At 37.2% G+C, this 26857-nt stretch overlaps 1 protein-coding gene across 5 annotated transcripts in view; it reads left to right on the top strand.

The window, feature by feature from the left end:
• Positions 1–26857, top strand: part of RNMT (RNA guanine-7 methyltransferase) — a 45821-nt gene that overhangs the window by 15538 nt on the left and 3426 nt on the right. For 3 of the 5 annotated variants that reach the window (XM_060613132.2, XM_078435473.2, XM_060613133.3), the window contains exons 8-10: positions 913–1030; positions 9767–9868; positions 11237–11270. In XM_060613132.2, the coding sequence (XP_060469115.1) occupies positions 913–1030; positions 9767–9868; positions 11237–11270 (254 nt within the window). Of the gene's footprint in view, positions 1–912; positions 1031–9766; positions 9869–11236; positions 11271–14882; positions 15095–26034; positions 26679–26857 lie in introns of those variants that run through there. The other 2 variants (XM_060613135.3, XM_060613134.2) reach the window with 2 other exon arrangements.

Genomic DNA, 26857 nt, shown 5'->3' with positions numbered 1-26857 from the left:
TAGAAGCATGGAACCTAGTGAAGTAGTACAGCTGAGTGGTGGTGGTGGTGGTGGTTAAAGCAAGATGGTGGCCAATGAAGGGGTAAGAAGACCTATTTGAAGTATATTTTATAGGTAAACAGAGAATGTGTGTGTTGAACACAGCGGGCATTGGAGAGAAGAGGCATGGAGAACTCTGAAGTTTCTGGCATGAATCATTAGATGGATTTACTGAAATAAAGATTGGCAGAATGGTCTAGTGGGATTCAGCCTTGGATTTGGAAAGTTAGAGAATTCCTGTGACACATCCTGGATGTCTCAGTGGAGATTTCTAGGAAGCAGTGGAATAAATGAGTGACGAGAGAGCTGAACTACAGATAGCTGTTGGCATGCTGTGTAAAGTCAGGAAAGAGAAAATGAGTAAGGCTCTGGGCCAAACTCTTCAGAACATTAAAATTTACAAGTTGGGTAAAAGGCATTTGTAAAACAAACTGTGAAGAAGCAGCTACAGGTGTATTATAAAAATTAATAGTGTCTTTTGCTAGAGAATCCAAGAGATGAAAGAATATTTTAAAAAGGAATGGCAGCTGTTTTCAATGCCACTGTAAGGGATTAAGTTAAATAAATGAAATTTATAGAAAAATGTTCCTTACAGCTTTCATCCCTGTCTCACAGCCTTTCCTTTTACTTTCATGACCCATTTATTACAGTAATAGAGTCACCTGTGGCCCATTGAGATTGAGAATACATGTTTTCTTATAGATGTAATTATTGGTATGTTGCTCTTCACTCATTTTGTATCATCCTATTGTGAATTTATAATGATAGTTTTTTTAGTGATGCCCAGAAGTTGTCACTGTTGTGTGAAAGTAAACTATTGAGGAATTATAAATAATGTGGAAGTGTTTTAATTAAGTAATCTATTTTGGACAGAATGGCAAAGAAGTACAATATGAAACTAGTCTACAAAAAAACATTTCTGGAATTCTATGAAGAAAAGGTTAAGAACAGTGAAAATAAAATGCTGTTAAAACGAATGCAGGCCCTGGAGGTAAGTATTTAGAAATTCTAGGTCATGATAAACTTGTTTGACTGTTTCTGAGATTCCTTTCAAGACCATATAGATGCTCAATATTTATATAAATCACACAGATTATTCTTAACTGCTCTAGACCCTTCAGCACCCAGGACAGAGCTCATTACAGGAACTTTCCTTCATGGCTGCTCAGGAAATACTGGAATGAATAAATGAATGGCACTGTCATCAAATTCTGTTTTCTACATAGACTGTTTTAAGATAGGATTTCTTAACCTCAGGATTGTTGGCATTTTGGACTGGGTAATTTCTTTGTTGTGAAGGGCTGTTCTAGTCACAGGATATTGAACATCATCTCTGGCATCTATGCACTAGATGTCAGTAGTACCCCTGCCCCCAGTTGTGAGCCAAAAATGACTCCAGATGTTACCAAATATCCCCTGGGGTGCAAGATTACATTACTTCTTCACAATAATGCCCTTTGGTTACATTAGTAATTTAAAATCTTCCTGACCAGGATCTAAGATGAGCTCATACCATGCCTAGTTTTGTTCTTTGGTGACTATCTAGCAAGATTCTGGTCTTTTAGACTATATTGTTGCTGAGACCTGTTTTAACTCCTGGATTCTTCTCTGCTTTCCCAAATTGCAGCAATGGCAGCTTCTATACAAGCGTTAAATACAGTGTATAGCCATTGACTAGTTTTCATTATGTCCTTTTTCAGTATTTAATGAGATCTGAAATAGTGAACATTTTTGTAATTATCAACAGGATCATATTAATCAAATGGTTATTAAACTTCTTTAGAGAGTTCGTTCAATTTAGAATATTTTTTAAAGTACTGCAAGCATACTCACTTATTTTGCTAATTACCCCCATGAAGTAGGCAAAACAGTCCCCTTCCACAGTTTAAAATGGGCCATCTTAGGTTCAGAGAGGATACATGAGTTTTTCAAGGCCACAAAGTTGTAAACCTAAGATATTCTTTAGTTTTTATAGGTGGTTTTCAAACAAATCTCCTGCTGCAATTGCATCCATACAGCTTTCCCAATTTTGAGTGGAAAGATCCTCTTTAAATCCTGTTATCTTTTGAAACTACTAACCACTAAAATGTTACATTCTTCATTGGTTATATTTTCTGTATTTTAGAATTAAGAATATTTGTATTTGCTTTATGTTAGCAGGAGAGGTTTGTTTTTGTTTTGAGAGAGAAAAGAAAACTAGAAAAAGTGTGTGTACACAAATCATACACACATGCCTGTAGTTTGTCGTCCTTAACTTGGTGGTGCTTTGCATGTACGATGATCAGTTATTTATATTTTTCTCTTAGCATGTATGTAATGACTTGATATGTGTAGTTTTTTCGAAATTGTATGTGGAGAGTGGGATATGGGATAGCAGGGTCCCCTTTCTTCAAGGATCTTATGGTATGTTGAGGAGATAAACATTCAAGCCAGTTATTCAGTACAATATGAGAATTGCAGTAATGAAATACTCAAAGTGCAGTGCTTATCCGAAAGGGTCTTTTGTGAAAATAGTAAACTAAGAGTGAAGGCAGAGAAGCATGAAAGAGTAGGGGATGTTTGAAGAAGTATGAAAAACTTTTCTTTAGCAAAGTGGTTCTCCAGTCTTCCTTTTCCCCCAGTGTTGCCTTTGAGGATATGACTTATCCTTCTGGGAACATACATGAATGTAATAGCATGTAATTTGAAAAAGTTCTTTGGTTTTTCCTATTTCTTCACCAAGTTACTTCTGCAAGTCTATAAAGGACTTTGAGCAGGAGACAACATGTCCCACGAGTGGGAACATGACTCAGATGGTAGTATAGAGGATGGTTTGGAGGGGTGTGAAGACCAGAGACACAGTCAGAATGCTAATTGTTTTAGTCTCTGTTAGAGTTTTAAATGGATCTGTTTTCTGATGTTTGCTATTAAAAAAAAAATCTTTTCCTAAAGCCGCCAGCCTTGAGCTGACCCAGAGGTTCAGCAATAGAACCAATAACTTTGCTCTCCTAGAGCACTGTAGCAGAGGGAAGGAAGAATGAAAAGACTCAAGGCACTATGGTTATAAAATCCTGACACCTGTTTTCTTTTCTTTCACCTGCTTTCAAAAGAATAATCAGTTTTGCAGCTTTATAGTCATATGTTGTTTGGTCTTTTAAAGTGATTGAGAGGGGAGAGAGATGTCTAGTGAGAGGCAGATAATCACATGGAGGAATCTTATACTGATACTTTGAAGAGCATATTTACAACAGAATAGTTTGCAGTCATTCACATTAAAGTTTTGAAGCTTTATAATAGGATGAAACCACAAGATGTGGGATTAAAGTTTCAAAAACACTTAAAAGTGGTGTTTCTTATATCCCTTGTATTAAGATACCATAAAAGGTAAAGTGGCTGATTATAGCAATATGGGACTCCAAAAAGCTAAGTACTTTTTAAATAGTAAACAACCAAATTTCTAATGTCTGAGCTTACTGTGGGATACATTTAAAGAAGGGAAAAAGGAAGATAGCAAAGTAGACATTCCTGGATCTATCTTTTTCTTTCTTTCTTTCTTTCTTTCTTTCTTTCTTTCTTTCTTTCTTTCTTTCTTTCTTTTTTAGTGTTTATTTAGTTTTGAGAGGGAGAGAGAGCTCATGTGTGCCTTAACTGGGGAGGGGCAGAGAGAGAGAGACAGAGGATCTGAAGCAGGCTCTGTGCTGACGGCAGAGAGCCAGATGTGGCATTCAAATTCATGAACCTTGAGATCATGACCTGAGCCAAAGTCAGATGCTTAACTGACTGAGCCATCCAGGTGCCCCTGAAACATTTTCTTAAAAATTTACTAGGAAGATCTAGGTCTGAAGTGATTCTTTGCTGGCTGGTTTGTTGTAAAAAGACAAAGAAATTAGAATATATAACCTTTGTAGAGTAGATGGTTGTTAAATATTAAGTATTCTATGTAGTTCATTATGGTTTCATTTACATATATTACAAAGCAGTACACTTCATAGTATAAAGGGATGTTACTTGAGATGGATTAAAAATAGCACTTGAAGTAATTTGAATAAACATTTGGCCAGCATAGCCTTAAAACAGCATTTTTGTGTATGTGTAGCCCTTCAAATTCTTAGAGAAATATGGAGACTGCCTGTATTTTGGAAGCTGGATTATTTTCCTTACCTTCTTGAACTCACAGGGTTCTCTGTTGATTCATTTTTCATATGTATTTTTAATTTTTTATTTTAATTACCTGGTGCTCATCAGGACAAGTGGACTCCTTAATCCCCATACCCTATTTCACCCATCTCACCCCCCTCCCCCACTACCAACTGCCCTCTGATAACCATCAGTTTGTTCCCTGTATTCAGTCTTTTTCTTGTTTTACTTCTTCCTTACCAATTTGGATGCCTTTTATTTCTTTCTGTTGTCTGATTGCTGTGGGTAGGACTTCTAGTACTATGCTGAATAAAAATGATGAGAGTGGACATCCTATCTTGTTCCTTGGTTTTTAAGGGAAAGGCTTTCAGTTTTCCCCATTAAGAATGATGTTAACTGGGTTTTTCATATATGGCTTTTACTATGTTGAGGTATGTTCCCCCTAAACCTACTTTGTTGAGGGTTTTTATCATGCATGGGTGTTATACTTTGTCAAATACTTTTCTGTGTCTGTTGAAATGATCATATGGTTTTTCTCCTTTCTCTTATTGATGTGGTATATCACAATTGATTCATGAATATTGAACCACCCTTGCAACCCATTAATAAATCCTACTTGATTCTGGTGAATGATATTTTTATATGTACTGTTGGACTTGGTTTACTAGTTATTTTGTTGAGGATTTTTGCATCTATGTTCATCAGAGATATTGGCCTATAGTTCTCTTCTTTTGTGATGTCTTTATCTGATGTTGGTATCAGGGCAGTGTTGGCCTCACAGAATGAATTTCGAAGTTTTCTTTTCCATTTTTTTTTTTTTTTTGGAATAGTTTGAAAAGAATAGATTTTAACTCTTCTTTAAATGTCCTGCACTTTGGTTTTTTGGGAGTTTTTTGATTACTGATTCAATGTCTGTTCACATATTCTGTTTCTTCCTGTTTCAGTTTTTGTAATTTATATGTTTCTGGAAATTTATCCATTTCTTCTAGGTTGTCACAATTTGTTTGCCTATAGTTTTCCATAAGATTCTCTTATATTTTATGTTTGTACTTCTGTGGTGTTGGTTGTTATTTCTCCTCTCTCATTTGTGTTTCTATTTATTTGGGTCCTTTCCCTTTTTTTCTTGTTGAGTCTGGCTAGAGATTTATCAATTTCAATTATCAATTTTTTTCAAAGAACCAGCTCCTGGTTTAATTGATGTATTGTTTATTTTTTGTTTTTTGGATTTTTTTAGTTTCTATATCATTTATTTCTGCTCTAATCTTTATTATTTCCTTCCTTCTGTTGATTTTAGGTTTAATTTGTTGTTCTTTTCCTAGGTCCTTTAGATGTAAGGTTAAGTTGTGTATTTGAGATTTTTCTTCCTTCTTGAGGTAGGCCTGTATTGCTATAAACTTCCCTGTTAGAACTGCCTTATTGCATCCCAGAAGTTTTGGATTGTTGTGTGTTAATTTTCATTTGTTTCCATGTACTGTTTAAATTTATTCTTTTATTTACTGGTTGACCCATTCATTGTTTAGTAGCATATTGTTTAACCTCCGTGTATTCATGGTCTTTCCAGATTTTTTCTTGTGTTTGACTTCTGGTTTCATAGTGTTGTGTTCAGAAAAGGTACATGGTGTGATTTCTATCTTTTTGAATTTGTTAAGCTTTGTTTTGTGGCCTAATTGTGATCTATTTTAAAAGAATATTCCATGTGTACCTGAAAAGAATGTGCATTCTGCTGTTTTAGGATGGAATGTCCTGAATATATCTGTTAAATCCATCTGGTCCAGTGTGTCATTCAAAGCCATTGTTTTCTTGTTGATTTTCTGTTTAGATTATCTGTCCATTGATGTAGGTGGGATGTTAAAGTCCCCGACTATTATTGTATTATCATCAGTTCCTTTATATTTCTTATTGTTTTATATTATTGTTTATATTTCTTACTGCTTATATTTCTTATATTTCTTATTAATATTCTTAATATTCTTATTGTTTCTTATTGTTTATATATTCTTATTGTTTTACCCAAGTACTTGGGTGCTTTCATATTGGGGCCATAAATATTTACAATCATTCTGTCTTCTTGATGGATTGTCCCTTTTATGATCTAGTGTCCTTCTTGGCCTTTTGTCACAGTTTTTGTTTTAAAGTGTATTTTGTGTGTTGTAAGTATTGCTACCCAGCAGTCTTTTGACATCTATTTGCATGATGAATGTTTCTCCATCCCCTCGCTCTCAATCTTAGGTCTAAAATGAGTCTCTTGTTGTTGTTTATTTTAGAGAGCACGAGCAGGGTAGGGGCAAAGGGTGAGAGAGAATCTCAAGCAGGCTCTCCACTCAGCATGGAGCCTGATGGTGAGGCTCAATCCCGTGACTTTGGGATCATGACTTGAAACAAAATCAGGAGTTGGACACTCAACTGCCTGAGCCACCCAGGCGCTCTGGGTCTTGTTTTTTATCCATTCTCTCACCCTGTGTCTTTTGATTAGAGTGTTTAGTCCATTTACAAATGGAGTGTTTAGTCCATTTACATTCAAAGTAATTATTGATAGGTATATATTTATTACCATTTTATTATTTGTTTTGTGGTTGTTTCTGGAGATTTTCCCTGATCTTTTCTTGTCTTTCTCTCTTTCATGGTTTACTGGTTTCCTTTAGTGATATATTTGGATTTCTTTGTCTTTATTCTTTGCTTATTTATTAGTGGTTTTGGATTTGTGGTTACCATTAGGTTTTTATAGAACATCTTCTGTATACAGCAGTCTGTATTAACTTGATGGTCATTTGAGTTTGAACCCATTCTTTATTCTTCTCCTCTCCACGTTTTAGGTATATAGCTTTACATCTTTTTATTTTGTGAATTCTTTGAGTTTTTATAGAAATACTCATTTTTTCTGCTTTTGTGTTTCCTACCTTCATACTGTCATTTTTGGCCTTTCCACTTAGGACAATCCTCTTCAATATCTCTTGCATAGCCAGTTTAGTGGTCACAGACTCCTTTAGTTTTTGTTTGTCTGGGACACTTTTTATCTCTCCTTCTATTCTAAATGATAGCTTTGCTGGATAGAGTATTCTTGGCTGCGTATTTTTCCCATTCAGCACTTTCACTATGTCATTCTACTCCCTTCTGGCTTGCACAGTTTCTTTTGAAAAATCGCTTGCTAGCCTTATGGGTTTTCCCTTGTAAGTTAATGACTTCTTTTGCCTTGCTGCCTTTAGTGTTTTTTCTTTATCACCATATTTTGCCATTTTAATAACAGCATGTTTTGATGTGGATCTGCTTTTGTTGATTTTCATGGGGGTCCTCTGCTTCCTGGATCTGGATATTCACTTTCTTCCTCAGAGTAGGGAAGCTTTCAGCTAATATTTCTTCAAATAAATTATCTGCCCCTTTTTCTCTTTCTTCTTCTGGGACTCCTGTAATATGAATGTTACTGCATTTGATGGAGTCACTGAGTTCCCTAAGTTTATTCTCATTTTGCATAATTCTTTTTTCTCTCTTTTGTTCAGCTTGATTACTTTCCATTACTCTGTTTTCCAGGTCATTAATTTGTTCCTCTGCTTCTTCCACCCTGCCGCTGTTCATTCCATTGGGTGTGTTTCTCATTTCATTTATTGAGCCCTTTATCTCTGCTGTGTTATTCCTTATCTGCATTAATGGCCTCACTGATGATGTCCTTCATTTTTTCCTCAAGTCCAGTGAGTATCTGTATGATCATTGCTCTAAATTCTCCATCAGGCATATACTTCTATGTATTTCACTTAGGTCTCTGATCGTGGCCTTGTAGTGTTCTTCATTTGGGACAAATTCCTCTGTCTTCTCATTTTGTCTAAGTCTCTGTGTATTAGGAAAGTCAACTATATTTCCTGTTCTTGAGCATAATGGCTTTATGAAGAACAAGTCCCATAGTACTGCGCTGTGTAGTGTTCCCTGGCCCCCAGGGCCTGGCACTTCCAGGTGTATCTCCGTTGTGTGCTGTGTATGCTCTACTAATGTGTCCTGGTCTTTTTATCCTTCACGCCAGTCGTTTGTAGAGGTTTTTTTGTTTTTTTTTTGCCTGTTGTGAGCAGGGTTTGTTCCCTAACCTGAATGTGGGACATTTTACCTAGGTGTGCTGTGGTCTGCTTGTGAAATGGGACCTCTTGCCACTGCCCCTGGAACCAAGGCCCTGCAAAACACCGGCTAGGGAGATGAATTGTGGGCAGGGGGTTGGGCTGGTCTTCTGCTAAAGGGGGCCCATCTCGTTGGGACTAAGGCAAGCATGACTGGGAAGGGCGGTTCCACTAGAGTATAGGCAGGGCAAGGCTTGGTGTAAGAAGTTAGGTAGTGAGTGTTGGAGTGCATTGGTTCCTGCACATGGCTCTATGTTTATGCTGAGGGGTGGGGGAAGGAAATGGTGCCAGCCAGTTCCCTTGTTCCCTTAGGGGTCTCTTTGTGAACATAGTCTCTCTGGGACACATTTAACCTCCCTGCTGTGTGGTCCAGGCAATTTTCAGATGACTGTTTCCACACTGTATGTCTGCAGGCTGTTTGCCCTGCCTTTTCTTCAATAGTAGGTTCAATGCCCTCTGAGCTCTCCCAGAGCCAAGCATGCTGACCTTTAAAACTCCAGGCTTTAAGCCCCACTGGTTGCAGGAACTCATAAAATTCAGGCCTTCTCTATTTCCAGGCCAATGGCTATGGGGATTTGTTCTCCCTGTGCATTCCCTTATGTGTTGGTCTGTCTCTTGCCCTTTTCTGTGACTGCAGCTTTCTCCCCACCAGAGTGGCCACTATTGGTTTCTGTCCCAAACCATGTCTCTGCTCTTCTTACCTTCACTGTGACCCTTTCTCTACTTTTAAGTTGTGGAGTTTGTTTTGCCAGTCTTCAGATCAATTTCTGGAGTATTTAGGATGATTTGATACTTAGTTGTATTCATGGGACAAGGCAAGCCTAGGGGCCTATCTCCCCACCAGCATATTCCTCTCGGCATTTCAAGTTTTTCATCTGTATTCTAATTTCTGTTCATGCTTCTGATGGCTACTATATCACCATAATGTTTAAATTAATATTTAGCTCTTTTTTTTTTTTAATTTTTTTAATGTTTTTATTTATCTTTGAGACAGAGAGATAGAGCATGAGCAGGGGAGGGGCAGAGAGAGAGGGAGACACAGAATCTGAAGCAGGCTCCAGGCTCTGAGCTGGCAGCACAGAGCCTGACGCGGGGCTCGAACTCATGGACCTTGAGATCATGACCCGAGCTGAAGTTGGACTATTAACCGACTGAGCCACCCAGGTGCCCCAATATTTAGCTCTTTTGATAATAACTTCCTTCAGTTTTGTGTTATAACAGAAAAACTTTCACTGGGAGTCAGGGAGATGCAAATGTTTGCTGCTAAGTGGACCAGTTTTGTCCAACTGTAAATATCCTATGATTATCATCAAAGTTGACCATAACAACTGCTTTGTTAGGAGAGGATTCTCTTCACCCATTTTTTTCACATTTCAAAAGTATGTGTAGTTTGTATTCCTGAAATAATACTTAAGGATTTTCTTAAGTATTTTATTTTTGTGATTTAGTATTTTTAATTCCGAATTGTAAGTTTCATTTAATTGCCTAACTAGGAATTTCCCTGGTTTCCCTAGCCATATCCTGCAAACGAGAATTCCAAACTTGCTTCTGAGAAGGTGGATGACTATGAACATGCAGCAGATTACATGAAAAACAGTCAAGTAAGGTTACCTTTGGTAAGTTTTCATTTGTAGCATGTTTTATAGAAAATGAAAAAAAAAAAGCATATAGTATATGGAGACTTATGAAATTATTTCACTAGTTTACAAATCAGATACCTGTTAGTCTGTTTCCCCTTTTTATAGGCATAGAATATAAAATAAAATGTATTTCAGTACTGAGAACTGAGTCCTATTTCTGAGGCAGTAAGGATGGGGAGAAAGTTGTAAGCTTGGTTGGAGAGTTCCTTGCTATATCATTATATCTTAACCTGGGCACTGCTGACTCACTGTGTTCCGGAGGTAAAATTCAGGGGCTCATGAACTTTGATGGAGAAAAATTACATCTCCATTTTCAATGACTTCTGCATGCAAGCTCACATTTCTTTAATTAAGAATGTGACAGTACCACAGTGGTATTAGATATAGCTGTGATTGTCATCAATAGAAATTACAGATATTTTCATAACACATTTCTGCTGAAATCTTAGACTATTGTTTACATTTATCACTTCTTCACAATCACATTAATTACTGGAATGGCTACTCTATCTTGTTAGTCTAAGGACATGGACAAAGTAGCACATATATTACTATATCAATGTGTTTTTTAGTATTTTAGTAACTTTAAAATATAATTTATTTCTTTTGTATGATATGTATGTTGTGATTCCTTTGTAAAAACACAAAAATCTTATTTCTTCCTACAATGCTATTGGATGTTCAAGAGAGGCTTTTTAATGTTTTCATTTTCCACGTTAAAAATATAAAATTGATGCTTTTTCCAATTATACACACACACGAATACCCTCTTTACACAGATTCACCCTTTGGTTGAGAATCGGTAGTTTAGAGAATTAGGCAGGAGAGCACAATTGAGAGGATAACATTAAAGTCTCATTGACTTTTTTGATATATTTAGATCACAGTAATATTAAAAGTAAATTATGTATACAGTTGACCCTTGAACAATGTGAGGGTTGGGTTGCTGACTCCCCATGCAGTCAGAAGTAAGCCTATAACTTTTGATTCCCCAAAATGTAACTAACAATAGCCAACTGTTGACCATAAGCCTTACCAGTAACATGATCAGTTAATACGTATTTTGTATATGTATTGTATACTATATTCTTATAGTAATGTAAGCTAGAGAAAAAATGTTATTTAAAAATCATAAGGAAAACATGTTTACAGTATGGCATTTATTGAAAAAGTCCACATATAAGTATATCTGCACAGTTCAAGCCTGTGTCGTTCAAGGGTCAACTTATATTTATAGCGAACTAGGGTTGTTTGGGCACTTCTGTCCATTGTTGAAAAATACATGTTTATGTACTTCCATATTCAATCTAAAATGTTCTTTCTTTTTTTTTTTTTTAATTTTAGGGAACCTTAAGTAAGTCAGAGTGGGAAGCCACAAGTGAGTATATCATCAGTGTGGATTTACAAAGATTGTTTCAGAGTGTGTTAAAATTTGAAAACTTTGGAATTTTTTGATATACGTTAGTATGTGTGTGTGTTTTATGTTTACACAGAATCCCTGTATGTGTCTAACTCACTTTTTCTTGCACAGCTATTTAGTGCCAAGAGAAAATATATGCAGGGCATTCCTTAACATAAGCTTTCATGAGCATTCTTTTTTTTTTTTAAAGTTTATTTTATTTATTATGAGAGAGACAGCATGAGTGAGGAAGGGGCAGAGAAAGAGGAGAGAGAGAATCCCAATCAGGCTGTGTGCTGAAAGCCTGGTGCAGGGCTCCAACCTGCAAAGCCATGAGATCATGACCTGAGCTAAAACCAAGAGTCAGTCGCTTAACCGACTGACCACCCAGGCACCCTTAACATTCTTAAACATTTTCATTACCTAATTGTTACTACATAGGCATCTGTATTTGCTGTTTTTACCTCAGATTTCTTTGGAAATTTTGGCTTATGGAACACTTCCATGTATTTTGTTTCTAGCCACTCTGATGTTGACTACAAAGGCATAATTAATAAGTACTAGAACATTTAGTGAAGTAGCAATGAGCAGGATATTTTAGAGGGATGTGTGATTGGGAAGGGCCTGGTACAAAGACATTCTGAAGTGAGATACCTGTATTTGGAAGAGAAGTTAGAGGCCTGGCAAATCTGTGAAGTCCGTGGTTCTTCACCAAATGGATGCTGAGAAAGCATCACCCAGGGCCTCCGTGTTAAGATGATAATACCCTAATGTAGCTGTCCTGAGGACATAAAAGGTAGTTCCCACTGTTCATTTAAGTATTTGTTGATTATGTTGAAGGCATAAGTGGTAATCAGAGACAATCTATTTGATAAATGTTGAGTATTAACTTACATAAAGTTCTGTGAAAGGGCTTTGGGGGATAAACAAAGTAAACAGTTGCAGTCTCTACTTCCCAGATGTTTACAATCTAATGAAAGAAACAGACACAAATAAATGCAGTGCTAGGCAAACTGTTTTAAGTGCTGAAGTTTCTATAATAGGGAAAATAGCTGTAGGAGAGCCTAAGGAAAAGTAGTAAAATCTGGGAAGTAATAATAGTTGGTATAATTGAATATTTAACGTGTGCTCAAGCATGACTGGAGCCTTTTCATATGTTGTAACTTATTTAATCCTCACAACTTTAAGGGTAAACTAGTCTCACTAATATCTCCTTTTCACAGATAAGAAAGCACTTAAATAACTTACCTGAGGTCACAGAGCTAACCCAGCTGATTCATACTTGTACTCATGGCCTCATGGAAGCCTTTGTGAAGGGATTTTTCTTAGGACTTGCTGAATTGGAGAGAGAGGAAAAGGAAGAAATACAAATAGAGCCAACATGTTGAGCCTGTTTGTCTCAGAATATTGGTGCCCTTAGTGGAAATGGGATTATAGGACCATCAGACTGAGAAATGTGTGCCTAAACCTGTACATTTCATTACTTTTCCCAAAGTGGAGACTTAGGTATCTTAGACATCCTGCCAGTCCTAAAGTATGATGTAAGGAAAACTTTGGTCAAATGCCATGGTGGTACTAGGTATAGTTTAGAACTGTGTTTCTGTACCTCAGTGTGGACTTTAGTGATAGCTTGCAGATGAAGAATTAGATGCCCCCAGACAGTGGAGGGAGAGATAGGTTAGAGATGTGAAAAGCAGTAGGAAAGGAGCAGTGGCCACATTGCAGCCAAACTCTAGCATGTCAGGATCAGTGTGGTCTTTCATGAATTACACTATTCTAAACTGGAGGATTTGTGGGCTGGAGTCACAGTCTGATAAGTAGAAGCTGTACTTCAAACTCCTCCTCATCTAATTAAACTCCTATTACAAGAACCTGTTGCTCCTCTAGAAGATTCTTTAAATGTGAAAATAAAGTAGAGAATTGTTGCTTAATTGCTTTTATAAGTGGTTCAGGATTTATTTCTTTAAATTCCAAGTGAAATGCCTACACAGAAGGCATTTTAGAGAGGAAAGAAAGTTATTAATTGTCGATCTGAAGTCAGACACTGCATCTGAGTGATTTTAAATGACCTTAGATTTAGGGAAGGTCAGGATTGCTGGATTGTCTGCCGTAGGTACCAGTGTGTTTGGGGTGGGTAGGACTGGAGACAGATCACTTGGAGTGTGGGACAAGCTAAATAACACTGCCTGCTCCTAAGTCCTGTGATACACTTACAGATATCTTAGACTGCTTTGCTTCCTTGTCTTCTGGAGGAATCTGATGTGTTGCTATGACCCTGACTATTCTCCGTCTATCTTTATACTGTGTTGCCAGCAGTATTTAATTTCTTTCTAAGTTTATTTATTTTGAAAGAGAGAATGAGCAGAGGAAGGGCAGAGGGCGGGAGACAGAGGATCCAAAGTGGGCTCTGTGTTGATAGCCGATGTGGGGCTTGAATTCATAAGCCGTGAGATGATGACCTGCGCTGAAGTCAGATGCTTAACTGACTGAGCCACCCAGGTGCCCCAGTATTTCATTTCTCCTAAAAGAAATTAGGAACTAGTAGATAAGAAACAGAGAATAGTATTGCCAAAGTAGCACTTGGAAGGACTGGTGTGGTACTCCTGGACAGCTTGAGAAAAAGCTAGAGGATCAGGAGGTTTTTACATGGTCTGTAGTCATTCATCTGTACCCTGTTCAGAAGTTAACTCATGAAGGGAGGACACCAAGGTACATGGCCTACTATCTTGACTTGCTGGCTGAGTGTCCTAGTGTATGCCCTGAGCATCCTTGTGATGTTTTGAGGATTTTTCTTTTTTTAGATGTTTGCTCACCATAAAATCTACTGGTATCTTAGAAGATATAACAGATTTGAACTTCACTGTGATCCAGAATGAGGAACCGTAGATGCACTTAGGTGTCTTTGAGTAAACACGTGCCAAAGCAGGAAACCATATTTAGAGGAGAGTATTCTTGGGGCTGGAATATCACTGTTGGGCCAGATAAATATCTCTAAGCATCAGTTATCAATATCTTAATTATCAGTTATGTAGCAAAAGCTACATAGCTTTTGGCTCACTTTCCTTATCAGGCCCTACAACACAATAATTGGGTAGGTGGATGAATTTTAACATGCACGCCATGTATGTTCCTTATAGTATGTTCCTTATAATTCTTACTAGTGTTTTTTTGAATAGAAAACCTAGAGAGTCACTGCCAGAAGTCCTCAAGGTAGTGCAGCTATCCTACCCATCTCGTTCCAGATAGAAAGAATTAAGTTATAAGATTTTTTAATTTTAATTTTCTTGGTTTTATACTTTTAATTTTTCTTATCTCAAACTGTTTTTAGAGGTGTTTAGAACTGTTGAATTGGTTTTCTCAAGAGCTGTAATGTCACTATTATAGTAAGTGGATATATGTTTTCAGGTAAACAGATGTAATCCCATAGCTACTTACATATGACTCAAAATAATTGAGGACCCTTAGAAATAATGGGATTTTTCCCTTCAGAAGCTTGAGAATTTTCCCCAAATTATGAACAGGACTAAAATTGTACTGTTTAGCATGACGATATGAGAAACCAAACTCAAATTTCTATTACTTTCTTTTTAGGTATTTACTTGGTCTTTGCATTTGAGAAGCAGCAGTGAGCACATATACAGTAGCCCCAGGACAGCTGTGGCCTGTCTTGTACAGATTTGCGTGATCCATCCTAGATTTGACAACTTCCTGTTTGCTTGTTTGTTTTAATTAGTCTAAATGTGCAGGATGCTGCCGGAAACTCCAGTGTATAAATTCAACATTTGCTGTCTGTGACAGATGAACTTTTGTGTGTGTATATAAGAATGAGTTGGGACCTTTGTCTTTAAAAGTCTATTTTTAAGTAATGTTCTAAGAATTCCATTTGCCTCTCTACTCTATTAGCGCATAAAAATTATAATATGACTTGTTAAAGCTGCTGGACCCTTTCCACAGTGCTCTGATTTGTTTAATGTTTGTTTATAGTATTAAATTTATTGTAGTTGTAGAATTGATGAGGGAGCATACTGGTTTGCCGGGAGTATGTGCTCATTTCTGTTCTGATATATAGTGTTTTTCAAGATTAAATGGATTGTGTTCTGTACAACTGAATATGTTCAGTATACATCGCTAAAGTTACAAGTTTAAAACAAAATTGTAGATGGTCATAAAGTTATTTACCTAGAATTGTAGCCAGTTATTACATTTCACTGTAAATACTAACTGTTTGCTAATACGATCTAATTCTGGAACTGGTTGGAACGTTTTAGATGCCAGCATAAAATTGTTTTGGACTTTAGGGGCTTTATCTTAAGAATTTCCTTCCATAACAATTAATGCTTCTTGTTATCAAGAATGTATTTAGACACATTTCCCTTTCTTCATTTAACAAAAGTGCCGTAGCTGTTTTTCTCAAAATTTAATGAACCTGTCCCATGTGAACCTGTTGCACATTTTCCTCAGACTTACGTATGAAACTGCAATAGGAGGATGTGACTAAAGGGAACGGACAAGCAGACTTCAGGTTAATTCTCCCTGATGTCAGAGAGGATACTGGCACTGTGTGCTGTATAGATTTGTTACTCCCCTTCAGCCCAGAGAGAAGCAGTACCGGTTCTTCTATTACAACGTTGTACTTTGCACAGTAGGGTCCAGCATCTCATCATCATTCAGAATTTGCATTTGCCGTTTCAGAACTGTTACTAAAATAGTAACAGTTCTGAAACGGCAAATGCAAATTCTGAATGAAAATCAGAATGAAAATCTGAATGAAAATCAGAATGAAAATCTGAATGAAATTCTGAATGAAAATCAGCCCTGGCTTCTTGCTTGACTCCTCTTCCAACAGACACCTAGGTGAACTGTTGTCTTTACTTTACATCACTGTTTAAAAAACTTGCCAGTGTTTAGATGTAGTGAAAAACTTACAGAGAACAAAGTAGAGCAATTATTGCGTATTCTTTTAAAAATCATTTGTTTAATGCATAGGTCTAAAGACATTACTTTCTATAACTATCCAGAGTACTTGTTTAAAAGGTAAAGTTTCTTAATTTGTTTATATATGTAGATTATTCATGGTGTTGGAGTAACAGACCTTTTAACAAGAGAACACGGGTTACCTAATTTCTGTTCCTTGTGCAATCTGTCAACCTCCAAACTGTTACCGGTTTACAAAAATGAAGTCTTTTTGCCTTATGTGGTGGTTTGCCATAAGTTATTTGGAGAAATAAATAATAGTACTTCTGACTGTGGTGGCTGCCATTAACTAACAAAGTTTTTGTAATGGTGCTGGGGAGGTAGGGATGGTGAGCTCTTAGTGTACATATCCAGGTTCATTTTAATTCTGGGGCAGGTACCAGAAAATGTTTTGATAGTTCGATAGAGGATGTAAAGCTTCTTTATCATTTCCTATCATCATTTTCATTTAATGGTCTTAGTTAATTCTAAGCAAGTAATAAGACATTTTTAGCCTCCTGCTCTTTAGGATCCCACTGAAGGATGGAGTGTTTGGTGGTGATACAAAGCAGAAAAGGAAGGTGGAGTCCCTGGAGCCTTCACTGAAGGGGTAGAAAGGAGCAAAGAAAACACGAGTGTATTGAGCAGATCTCTTCAGTCTGAGCAAGTAAGCTGTTGTGTGTGCAGGAGGCTTGTAGAGCCATACCAGGAGGATGCAGAGTTCTAGTGTTTCCCTTGCCCCTGAGCTTTGTTGGTCTCATGGCTGCCTCTGCTCTTCCCCCCATTCCCTGATGCGTTCCTGCTGCAGCTAAGTGTCTGGGCAGTGACTCAGGGATAACTGTTAAGAAAAGGTGGATCCTGCCCATCATCTCCCATCACCAAGGTAAAAGCTGGGAGGACTTAGCACCGCCCCCCCCTCCCCCCCACCCCCACATACCCACAGTCTGAAAGTTTGGGGATTTTCCATTCAAGACTTGTAACTTATGAAGAGGACATGGCTCTTCACTGTCAGGTCAGTGATGTGTGAGTAGTTGTGGGAGTGACTACAGGCACTCCAATTTGTCCTCCAAGGATGAAAGAAATGATCAAACCAGCCATTTGTGAGAGGACACAACCTAAGGATTGGGAGGATTGGTCAGGGAACATGGCTGGATTTTGGCATAACAAGAATATTCAGGTTGAAGTCTTTGGGCCTAGAATACACTAAAGGAGAGGTACTGTGTAGCCACAGTGTTCAGGGAGACAAACTGACCATTTCCAGCTGCATCCAACGCGAAGGGGTCCTAACCTGTACACTATAGCCATCTGCGGGTAATGATTGCTCTTCCAGTTCCCACCAAGCCTCTGGTTCCAGTGTTACTCCCCAAAGAAATTTGACTTCTGTTAAGTAGTATGCATGATGAGTCTGAAAGGTAGATTACCAGTACAGAGTTTCCTAGCCTCCCTGGTCCCCAAACTTGGAAATTGAGGAAATGTGATTGCTATTTAAATTATGATAGCACTGATAGGCATCAGAGCAGAGGTGTACCAAGTGACGGGCTATGAGACAGGGTGCAATGTTGGTCAGCAGTGGAGATGCAGAAAAAGCATTGTCCACTATTGGAGGTCCAGATTTCCAGTCTCACTAGTTCTTCTGGGGATGTGTTCTTTGGCCTGTTTATTGCAACTAAGTTATTTTTTGGTAGATCTTCAAGTATCCTTCTACTGAAGATTTGGCTTCTTCTGTAGGTCTGCCTAAGAGGAAATGCCAGTGTGAATATTCTACCTACTGATTATTATTTTGCATTGTGATAAACTGACTTTTTGTTGTCTACCTCAGGCTTTGTATGTATTGTGAGCCAGTCACTGCCAACGCTTCTGCATCTTCAAAGTAAAGGCCAGATCCAGAACCCAGGGCCCTAAATAAAAGTTGTACTAAAATGCCTGTGGTGTTTACTGGCCCTTTAGTCAAATAGGAAGCATAGGTATATGGAATCACCACCTCCCTAGATGCTGTTATGTCAGAACTACACACCTCATTTCTCACCCTCTGACAGAGCAACATTCCTGATTCCTTGAAGGCAGTCAGTGCAGAAGCTCCTACACTTATTTATTTATAGATATATGTGACTAGCCTGGGGGGACAGCCAGCTCTTCACGTTCTCAATTTCTCCTCTGCTCCCATGTAGCCCTGAAGCATGGGTACCTGCTCCTCACTGCAGTACTAAGCAAGTGTGGGATGCCCAAGGAATGCCCTCCTTAGTTTGGGGAGATTTTTGGGTTAACCCCAAAGCCCTCAGCTCTAGATTCATCCCAAGTCATGCTTGGGGACAGCATACCTTGGCTAAAGCCAAGTTGACAACTAACATTTATTGGGTCAGTTATTTTTCTAAATCTTTTATATGTGTTAATTCATTTTGATTCTAATAATGATTTGAAGTAAGCACTAATCCCTATTTTAATAATGAAACTGAGGCACAGAGAAGGTACAAATTTGCCCAAGGCAGAGCCAAGATTTGAACACCCATATTCCTCAAGTCCAGCCTGCACCCCAATCTCCAGGGGTGTTACAAAGACCCAGATGACTTCTCACCCGTGCACTACCCACAACTTGAAATGTTAACTGGTTGGTGCTCCAACCTTTTGGTTCAAACCTTTGATATTTAAATGTTCCCTGAGAGGAGCATTTATCCTGAGTAAGAGGATTTGGGGCAGAGAGAGCAGAAGAGCATTTGAGTGTCCTAGGGGAGGAGGGTAAAAAGTGAATAATCAACAGGCAGGAGGGCAAAGATCAACTTGGACTTCATATTTTGGTAGACTTGCTCCTTTAGCAACCAGCCCTGTAGCAAATCTAGTTTAGTCTGCATGTTAGGGAATGGGGGATGGTTCTTTTCCCACCCTCATCATTTGGAAGTGGCAGGAGGTGGTAGCATAAGTGTGAGAGTGTAGCCAAAGGGAGAGGTCAAGAGAAGGAATCACTTCTTCAGTCTGAGTTGATTAAGCAGAGGCAAATCATTTTGTTTTAAAATTTTTAAATGAAATGTAACATATACTAGTCGATTTTTCACAAATGGAACACAAATACAGTCATCACTTAAATCAACAAACTGTTACCACCGACCCAGATGGCCCCTCATGTTCCCTTCCAGGTACTACCTCCCCAAGCATAACCACTATCTGACTTCTAAGAACATAGAGTAGATTCGTCTGTTTTTGGACATCATATAAATGGAATCAAATAGTATGTATTCTCTTATATCTGGCTTATTTGCTCTACATTATGTTTGTAAGATTTCTGTTGCATGTATTTATATGTGGTTCCTTCTGTCTGTATAGTACTCCATTGTGTAAATAAACCGCATATTTATCCAATGGATGTTTGGTTCATTCCCAGGTTCGGAACTATTATTGATAGTACTGCCTCAAATATTCTAGTACATGAATTTTGGTACACATAGGTACTCATTTCTGCCTAGCATTGTAATTACAGGGTCCCATTATGTACATTATATTCAGTTTACTGGATACTGCCAAACAGTTTTCAAAAGTTCCAATTGCCCCACACTTGGTAGTGTCAATCTTTGTCATTTTATTCTGACAGGCATGTGGTGGTATCTCACTGTGGCTTTAGTTTTCACTGATTATTAATCAGATTTCATTTCACTTTTCATATAATTCTTGCCTTTTGATTATCCTCTTTTTAAATATCTGTTCAGGTTCTTGCCCACTTTTCTGTTCGATGGACTATCTTTTGTATTGTCTTGTGGTTTTCAAAAATATATCAATTTCGGATACATGTCATTTGTTGAATGTATTATGTTGTGAGACTATATGAAATATACATATAATACATATGAAAATAAGCTGTTAATTTTAATACAGTATACCAGTGTTCTCTTTCATAGTTGGCATATTTTGCGTAAGAAATATTTGTCTATTCTGAGATCATGAATGTGTCCTATGTTTTCTTCAAAATCTTTTTTGTTTTACCTTTTACTTTTAAATCTGAATCATACTGATTTTTTTGTTAATAATGTGAGCTAGGGTTTAAGGTAGAAGTTTTCCTTTATGGATTTTTAGCTCTCCCAGCACCACTTCTTGATAAAAACCATCTTGTTTCCCCTATACCACTGTTTTTTTACCTTTTTGATGTATAAGGTGATCATACATGTGTGGGTTTGTTTCTGAACTCTGTTCTGTTCCATAGGTCAGCTTATTTATCCATGCACCAATACCACACTATCTTAATTATGTCTTTGTAATAGGTCTTGATATCAATAAAAGGATACAAAGGTAGTTTTAGCTTGTTAATTAAGTTGAGCAAAGTGAAGAGTGTTACATGATGAATGCATAGAGATAGGCAAGGGTGGAAAGAAACCTAGATATTCTAAAATCAGTGGAAAGCCACAAGAGGATTATATCAGCGTGACAATCTTTTAAAAGATAGCCCTGATCAATAAAGATAGAAAAGATTTAAACAACATTATCAATGTCATCTATATTATATTATTATATATTATATTAATATATATTAATATAAATGTCATATATTATATAAATGTCATCTATAGAACACTTAATAACACAATAGACATTATTTTTAGGCATAAATGAAATATTATTCAGGGTAGACCATGGAACAAATGTCCATAAAATTAAAAGGATTAAAATCATACAAAACATTTTTCCTACCACAATAGAATTAGAAATCAAAGGCAGAAGGAAATTTGAGAAATCTACAAATACTTGGAATTAAACCAAAGGACTTTCTAAATAGCCCATGGGTCAAAAAAGAAATGACAAGGGAAATCAAAATATTTTGAGCTAAATGAAAATAAAAACACATCAGGATGTGTGGGATGAAGCGAAAGCAGTACTTAGAGGGAAATGTATAGCTATAAAAACCTATATTGGGAAAGAAAAAATAAAAAGGAGATCTCTAGTCAATAACCTAAGATTCCACTTAAGAAACTAGAGGGGCATAGGCACTGGGGAAGAATAAGCATATTAAACCCAAAGCAAAAAGAAAGAAGGAAATAAGAATGAAAAAGAAATAAAAGACAGAAACAATAGAGAAAATCAAAATAAAAAATTGATTCTTTGAAAAGATCAACAAAATTGACAAACTGTTAGCTAGATGATGAAAAAAAGATAACTTAGCAAAATGAAGAATGAAAGACGAACTCACTATCCAAAAAAAAAAAAAAAGGATTGTAAAGGAATAATACGAACAATTTTATGTTAAGGAACAATTTGTATTCAGACAAAAAGGACCCAAAATACTGAAACTGACTTAAAAAAATAGGGAATCTGAATAGTAAAAAAAAAAAAATCGAATAAGTACTTAAAAATCTGTCCACAAAGAGAAACTCAGGCCCAGATGGCTTTACTGGTGATTTCTGTGAAAAATATTTAAGGAAGAAACAATACCAATCCTTCATAAACTCTTCTACAAAGTAGAGAAGGAGGGAGTATTTCCCATCTCCTTCTATGAGGCTCTGATACCAAAGCCAGGAAAAGACATCACAAGTAAAGAAAACCAGTATCTCATGAATATAATTCCAAAAATCTCCAACAAAACACTAGCCAACGGAATCCAGCAGCGTATAAAAAAGATTATATACCACAATTAGGTAGGATTTATTCCAGTAATGCAAAGGTGGTTTAACATCTGAAAATAAAATTAATATCACTCACCATATTAATAAAAGGAAGAACCACATGATCACTGCAATAGACAAAGTGTTTTATAAAAATCTGACATCTCTCATGATAAAATTCAACAAACCTGGAATAGAAGGGAACCTCTTAAGCCTGATCAAAGGCATCTGCAAAAACCAACAGCTAACATCATACTTAAGACAGATAAAATAAGGTATAAGACAAAGATATTCACTCTCACCACTTCTATTTAATGTTATACTGGAGGTTGTAACCAGTGTAATCAAGCAAGAAAAAGAAGTGAAAGACACCCACATTGAAAAAGAATGAGTGAAACAGTCTTATTTGCAGACAACTATATATAGAAAATTCTAAAATATTCACACCCATAAAAAATTGTAAGTTCAGCAGTTACATGATACAAGATCAATATACAAAAAGTAGGTTGTCTTCCTATGTACTATCAATGAACAATTCAAAAATGGGATTAAGAAAAAATTCAGTTCACAAATAAAATACTCAGGAATAAGTTTAGCAAACAAAAACCCTAAGGTTTGTACATTGAAAACTTCAAGATATTGCTGAGAAAAATTAAAGACCTAAGGAAAGAGGCATTTCAAGTTCATATATTGAGATACTCAATATTGTTAGGATCACAACTTACCCCCAAATGGTCTATAGATTCAATGCAATCCCCATAGAAATTTCAGTAAGCTTTCTTCGCAGAAATTGACAAACTGATCCTAAAATTTATATATTACTGCAAAGGACCCAGCAGCAAATTTTTAAAAGAACAGAGTGAGAGGACTTAACACTTCTTGATTTCAAAATATGCTATAAATATATAGTAATTAAGACAGTGTGGCATGAGCATAGACATACAGATCAACGGGAGAGAATGTAGAGTACAAAAATAAACTCATATTTAAGTCCATTGATTTTCAAGAGAGATGCCACAATATATAGGGAAAGGATAGTCTTCTTGACAAATGGTGATGGTGCAATTTTGACCCTTATCTTACACCATATGCAAAAATTAACTCAAAATGGATTCAAGACCTAATTTAAGAACTGAAACTATAACACTTTTAGAAGAAAACATAGGGAAAAGTCCTCATGACCCTGGGTTAGTCAAAGATTTCTTAGATATGATACCAAACTCATTCATCCATTAAAATATGATTGATAAATTGGACTTTATCAAAATTTAAAATTTTGTGCATTAAAAGACACTGGTTAAAGAAATTAATAGCCTATAGAATGGGAAAAATATTTGCAAATCATATTTGTGGCAAATGACTTGTATCCAGAATATACAAAGAACTCTTAAAACTCAATGAGGCAAACAATCCAGTTTACAAATCGGCAAAATATTTGAACAGAGGTTTACAAAAGAAGACATACAAATGGCTAAAAAGCACAGGAAAAAAATCATCATCATTAGTCATTTGGAAATCCAGTTTAAAACCATAACACAGTACCACTTTCCATCCACTAGAATGGCATAACCAAAATGAACAGACAAGTGTTGGGGAGGACATGGTGAACAGGGAGCCCTCATATGTTGCTCCTGAGAATGCAAAACAGCATAGCCACTTTGGAAAGCAGCTTGACATTTTCTTAAAATGTTAGACATAAATTTACCATATGACCCATAAAATCTACTCCTAGGGGTCTACCCAAGAGAAATGAAAACATATGTCCACACGTAAGACTTGTATGTCAGTGTTCACAGCATTATTCATAGCAGCTCAAATGTGGAAGCAATCCACATATCTATCAACTGTGAACAGATAAACAAAATGTGGTGTATCCTTACAATGGAATATTCAGCAATAAAAAGGAATGAACTTCTTATACATGATACAATATAAATGAACCTCAAAAACTGTATGCTGAATAAAAGAGGTCAGATTCAGAAGAGTATATATTGTGTGATTCCATGCATATGAAATGGCCTTTGAAAAGGCAAGTGCATGGACAGAGGTCAGCAAAAATTTTCTGTAAAGGGCAATGCAGTAAATATTTTAGGCTTTGTCAGCCATACAGTCTCTCTTTTAACGAAGCTCTGCAGTTGTTGGGAGAAAGCTGTGGTATACTGTAATGTAAATGAATGGGCACGGTTTGTGTTTCCAAGAAACTATTTACAAAAACAGGCCACAGGCTAGATCTGGCCCATGATAGTAGTTTGTAGACCCCTACTATGGAGGCAGGAAGTAGATTAATGTTTGTTTGGGACTGGGAGATGAAATCTGTGAGTAACTGAAAAGGGGCAAGAGGGGTATTTAGGATAAGATAGGGATCTGCAAACTACTGTTAAAAATTTTTAAAGGAATATGCAGCACAGACCATATGGGCCCATAAAGCCTAAAATATTTACAACAGCCTGGACAATGTGGAGTGATTGGTTGTATGACTAGATTACTCTGGAAGTAAAAGACTTGGTTCCTGTTAATAAGAAGTTTATTATGTGTACTAGAAAATGTAAAAAAAAAATATGAAGGTAAAATTTCCGGAAATCTAGAAGTATACCTCTAACCACAGAGATTTGAGTGGATAAGGTTGTATATTGTTCTGACATCAAACCTAGAAGATGACCAACAAAGTCATTTTTGTGAGAGTTCTTTGCAAACACTGCTAGAACAGAAAGCACTCCTATTCTTCTCTGCCTCACCTTTACTCCAACTGCTCTATGAAAACAACCAATCCACACAAAACTGAAGTTGCTCTTCCTGCTTGTGAGATTGAGGAAAATAAAAGTACATTTTAATGACTTTTAACAGTTATTTCCTACCACAGATTGTTGCAATTTATTTAATTATCCAGGGCTAAACTGGCATGCTAACAGGAGATATTTCCTATAACATTTACCTTTGTGTTATTAATGCAACAAATGGTCTTCGTTAGCAATTGTCTGAAGCTTTAAATTTCCTTATATTTCATCCATAAACGTTGGCAGTGAATCCCCACACTTAAAATGAACAGAAGCATTAGCAAGAGACGGAAACCCCTGCTCTTTGGGTTTCTAGTGGCTGAGGTTCCTTAGCTGGGAATTCCTTCCAATTCTCCAGCAGGGTATAATCCAGACTTCTCTACACCCTATGGGTGCCCAGTAAGTAATGTAGACATGTAAACTTATTGTATCCTGTGTCAGCCTTTTCCTGCGCTTCCTCCTCATCCTGCACTCCATTTACTTGTCTTCCTTCCAACAAAAAACTACTTTTGGGACATCCCTTTCAAGGAGATACAGAGAAAAATTTTGTGGTTCAGCGGATAACTATGCATTGTCTATATAGCACACTCTTCTAGGTTATTAGATCCTAACTCCATTCATTGTAACTCTATAAATGATGGTAACTGAAGGATATGCACATTATGCCTTGTTTGGTGAAGACCACCTTTCTGCCCCTTTTCCCCCCACCTCACACATACAGTGTAAAAACCATTTTTGGTCCCTACCTGCAGATTGGATTGGATCCTGTCACCTTGTCCAAATTGTTAATCATTATCCAGTTTTTAATTCTTCCAGTTTCTGTATCTGGCTACAACCCTCCAAACAAATCATTGGTTCCAATTTTCCTCCTTCCCTCCTGACTCTGACTGCCCAGCTCCTAGGCCACCTCACAATCCTTATGCCAGGATCTGGGGGCTCCTGTGAGTTTAAGGAATGCAAAATTCTGTGACAATAGGCAGCTGAGATGAGAGGCAACAGTGAGAAGTAAACCCTGAAAGGCTGAACATACAATGGACAGCAGACCATAGATGACCACAGAACTCTGACCCACACCCTCTGCAGTAGCCAGCCCTTTAAGCCATGACCTCTACAGCCATGGCTCAGAACAGCCAGGACTTGGTCAGTGACTCTCAGCTTCCCTATCTTTGTTCCCACCTCCATTTATGACCAACCAGAGAAAGCCAAATATGCTCCCCCAACAAATCATGATTGGCCTGCTTCCAACAGGCTGCTCCAGCTTCCCAACACCACCAACTTCCAAACTGGATTATCCTTTTTTTTTAAACTTTCTCCCTCCTCTGGCTGCTCATGAGTGTGTCCAAGGCCCGTAGTGGTGCCGACTCCCTTGCTCCAGCAAGTTCTGAGTAGATAGCTTCTACTTATTCTTGTGACGGGGGCTTTCATTTATTTCCATAGATCCCAGAGAACAACTATGAACTGGAAGGGAAGTTACTAACTTCACACGTTATTTGAGATGTCTCTTGAACCATACTTGTTCAAAGGCTGAAGAACAGATTTCAGCTCCAACGTGTGAAGAGCGTGGACCCTCCTGCTTTCCTCTTTAAGAACTTTTGTGATTATATAGAGCCCACTGGATAATAAGGATAACCTTCCCACCTCCAGATCCTTAATCACATCTGCCAAGCACCTTGCCACAGGTTCTAGAGATGAGGATGTAGACATCTTTGGGGGCAGGTGGCATTAGTTATTCTGTCCACCAGAGACATGTGACCCAATGCTGGTTGATGAAATACAGGGGAGTCTATTTAGGGGTTTCTGAGAAAGGTTTAGTCCCTGATAAAAAGTCGTAAGACTGTCCCTTGTCTCTGACATTTTGGAACAAACTGATGTGATACCCATCTTGCAACCATAAGGGAACAAGCCTAAGCACAAAAACAGAAGACAAAAGGAGCCTGGATCCATGAAAACAATTTTGAGTAGCTCAGTTAACCTTGACTAGAACCAGCTACCACAGGACATCTTGTTTTATGAGTTTTCTTATGGGATGGAGACAAGATTGAAATTTTATATAGGAGTAGACACTATTAATATATATTGAGTCTTAATATACATGGAGTCAAGATATATCCCTCTTTAAATATAAAAAAGGGCAGTGAGAAAGTTTTTAAATTTGGTGTGAGGTATGAGTCAGTGAAAGAGCCTAAAATTAAGAGAGATTAAGACCCAGGGCAAGATAGAGAGGTCCATTTGCCAGACTGGATTTACAAAGGAGTTGTTC

This window comes from Panthera onca, chromosome D3, assembly GCF_046562875.1.
Source record: "Panthera onca isolate mPanOnc1 chromosome D3, mPanOnc1 haplotype 2, whole genome shotgun sequence".
Lineage (NCBI taxonomy): Eukaryota > Metazoa > Chordata > Mammalia > Carnivora > Felidae > Panthera > Panthera onca.
This window is presented reverse-complemented; position numbering and strand designations above follow the sequence as displayed.